The 3,263-nt window shown below is 55.1% G+C and overlaps 1 protein-coding gene across 1 annotated transcript in view; it reads right to left on the bottom strand.

Annotated features, from left to right (window-relative positions):
* Positions 1-3,263, bottom strand: part of CLEC20A (C-type lectin domain containing 20A) — a 19,163-nt gene that overhangs the window by 12,618 nt on the left and 3,282 nt on the right. The window contains exons 2-3 of the mRNA XM_034666772.1: positions 1,578-1,622; positions 69-434 (exon numbers count right to left, since the gene is read on the bottom strand). Of these exons, the coding sequence (XP_034522663.1) occupies positions 69-434; positions 1,578-1,622 (411 nt within the window). The remainder of the gene's footprint in view (positions 1-68; positions 435-1,577; positions 1,623-3,263) is intronic.

Consider the following 3,263-nt stretch of genomic DNA (forward strand, 5'->3'; position numbering starts at 1 on the left):
TTGCTCTGGAGAACCCCGCACCCCCCAACCCGGGGAAGGGCAGGCCCAGAATGGGACTGGGGCCACACCGTAGTAGCAGATGAAGGGCTTCTGCGCGGTGCACGAGGTGGCGCCCAGGCTGGGGAAGACGGAGATGGAGTAGAGAGTGGCGCAGAGGCCCTCCTTGAAGATGGGCAGCGAGCTCCACACCGGGGCGGAGAAGGCGGAGCCGCTGGACCAGCTCAGGCCCTGAACGCTCACGTTGAAGAAGAGGCCGATCCACGCGTGCGTGCTGCGGGTGAGGGAGTAGAGGGCGCCCACGCTGTGCACGCTGTTCATGCTCTGCAGATCGGCCAGGTCCGTGTGGTGCAGCCGGCAGTACCGCAGGGCCTCCGACCAGCTCAGCTCCACCTCCACCCTGGAGAAGTTCCTGCCACTGTTCATCAGCTGCCGGGCTGGCACGGGAGAGGCCGTCAACACCTGGCTGCCCCTCCCACCCCTGCTGCCCAAAGAGCTTTCATCCGCAACACAGGCAGCCTCCCCAGCCTCTTCTTTCCCACTCCACCCCTTACTGTGGGCTCTCCACTCACACATTGCTCTGCCCCTGGGCCTTTGCACAGGCTGCCCTCTTGGCCTGGAAGGACTGCTCCCCCAGTCCCTCGGTCTCCTACTCCCTCATCTTCCCTTTCCCTTTGCCCAACTAACTGCTCCTCCCTCTGCCCCCTTCCATTCTCTGCAGTGGCCTTTGTTAGAGCTTAATAACAAAGCCCACATTTACTGAGCACTCCTGGTGTGCCTGTAGCTCATTGAATCCTTCCAACAACTCCCTAGGATAGACATCACCATGTCTGTTTTACAAATGAGGAAACCTAGTCACAGAGAGGTAAGTGACTTGGCCAAGGCCACCGCGTGGGAAGGGATGGAGCCCGGATGCAAGGACAGTGGGTGCCCTGTGGTAGGCGGGGCTCGTCACTGGGGCTGCACATTAGAACCCCCTGGGGAGCTTCCCAAATACACTGATGTCCAGGCGCACCCTACAACAAGGATCTGAATTTGCTGGAATTGCATCCGAATTTTGTAAAAGCCCCCGGGGAGAGGACCTTTTTGCTTGTCTGTCTCTGCCACCAGGGGCAAGCAGCTTGGGACCAAAGAACAACAAGCCTTATTCATCATCATGTTCACAGTGTCCAGCACACCAGAAGGACTCAATGTGTTGAAAATGAATGAATGAATGAATGAATGAATGAACGAACTAATGAGCAAGTCAAACCTCTCCTGGGAGCCAACCTCAAGCCCCAAGATCTCCATGTTAGCTTCCTTCCTTTCTGACTCCATACCCTTGTGTGGTCTCCCCAGAAAAAGCTGGTCAAGGGTGACTCTGCCTTGCCAGGCCCTGCCTGTGTGGAGGGTGGAGGGGCCAGGATGGTTGGCGGGAGGGGTCCTAGGCCTTAAGGGATCAGCCTCAAGCCAGATGCCCTAGGAGAGGAAAAGAAGACTGAAGAACTGGGCATACACAGTGGCCGACACGGACACAATTGGGAGGACAGGGAAAGGGCTGACAGACACTTGCCACACGGCATGAAGCTCCCCACACCCACCAGTGTCCAAGATGCTGCCTGTGGCTGAGAAAAGTTGGAGGAGCCCTGCAACAGAGAAGGGGAATAGGAAAAAAAAATCACTCATTCTTACGACATGTGATTCACTTTGATGTTTTTTATCCTATTCCATTTAATTTTTTAAGATCACTGACTGTGGCCCACAGTTGACTTTAGGACCCAGTGGGTCACAACTAGCAGTTTGAGAAACTAACTGGAAACACTGTGTCTCCTGCTGCCTCCCAGACTCCAGCCTCCAGCGCTGAGGTNCGGGGAGAGGACCTTTTTGCTTGTCTGTCTCTGCCACCAGGGGCAAGCAGCTTGGGACCAAAGAACAACAAGCCTTATTCATCATCATGTTCACAGTGTCCAGCACACCAGAAGGACTCAATGTGTTGAAAATGAATGAATGAATGAATGAATGAATGAACGAACTAATGAGCAAGTCAAACCTCTCCTGGGAGCCAACCTCAAGCCCCAAGATCTCCATGTTAGCTTCCTTCCTTTCTGACTCCATACCCTTGTGTGGTCTCCCCAGAAAAAGCTGGTCAAGGGTGACTCTGCCTTGCCAGGCCCTGCCTGTGTGGAGGGTGGAGGGGCCAGGATGGTTGGCGGGAGGGGTCCTAGGCCTTAAGGGATCAGCCTCAAGCCAGATGCCCTAGGAGAGGAAAAGAAGACTGAAGAACTGGGCATACACAGTGGCCGACACGGACACAATTGGGAGGACAGGGAAAGGGCTGACAGACACTTGCCACACGGCATGAAGCTCCCCACACCCACCAGAGTCCAAGATGCTGCCTGTGGCTGCGAAAAGTTGGAGGAGCCCTGCAACAGAGAAGGGGAATAGGAAAAAAAAATCACTCATTCTTACGACATGAGATTCACTTTGATGTTTTTTATCTTATTCCATTTAATTTTTTAAGATCACTGACTGTGGCCCACAGTTGACTTTAGGACCCAGTGGGTCACAACTCGCAGTTTGAGAAACTAACTGGAAACACTGTGTCTCCTGCTGCCTCCCAGACTCCAGCCTCCAGCGCTGAGGTCTGGGTCTGCGTCCCACTGTCCATCTGACACACACAGATCCACCTGCCCATGTGCTCTGTCCTGGGTCTCTTAGCTCACACCAGCACCTCCAGCTCCCAACCAGGGGTCATCGCTGGTCCCTCCCTGTCTCTTATTCTTGGCATCCAATCACACCACAAATCCTGTCGTTCTTGCAATCTGGAACCTTCTAGAACTTTCTGCATCTTTCCATGCCTGCTGTTGCCCGGCTCCAGCCACCATCCTGTCTCTAGGAATGACAGCCCTGGCCCCAACGGGTCCCTCTGCTTCTCCCCACACACAGTACGCCCCCCACTCCACACATCCTCAGGCTCCCACCCAGGACAGCGGCTCCATACCCCGCTGCACGCGGACTCCCACATCTGTTCCTCACACACACCAGGCTTCCCCCTGCGCCTGGGCTCCTTTTCCTGACTTGATTCTCCGCAGTCCTTCATCTACACTCAGGCCCAACCCAAATCTACCTGTTTAGGGTAACCTTCCCACCCACCGGCTCTGCAGAATCACCCCCCGCACCACTCCCTGTGACTCTCCCTTCCCGTCACCCTGCTTATCTCCTGCCCTGCACGGGTCACATTCTCTAATAATCTTGTTTGCTATCTCCTCGCCAAATGTCTTTTTCCC

Source organism: Ailuropoda melanoleuca, chromosome 8, assembly GCF_002007445.2.
Source record: "Ailuropoda melanoleuca isolate Jingjing chromosome 8, ASM200744v2, whole genome shotgun sequence".
In the NCBI taxonomy this organism is placed as follows: domain Eukaryota; kingdom Metazoa; phylum Chordata; class Mammalia; order Carnivora; family Ursidae; genus Ailuropoda; species Ailuropoda melanoleuca.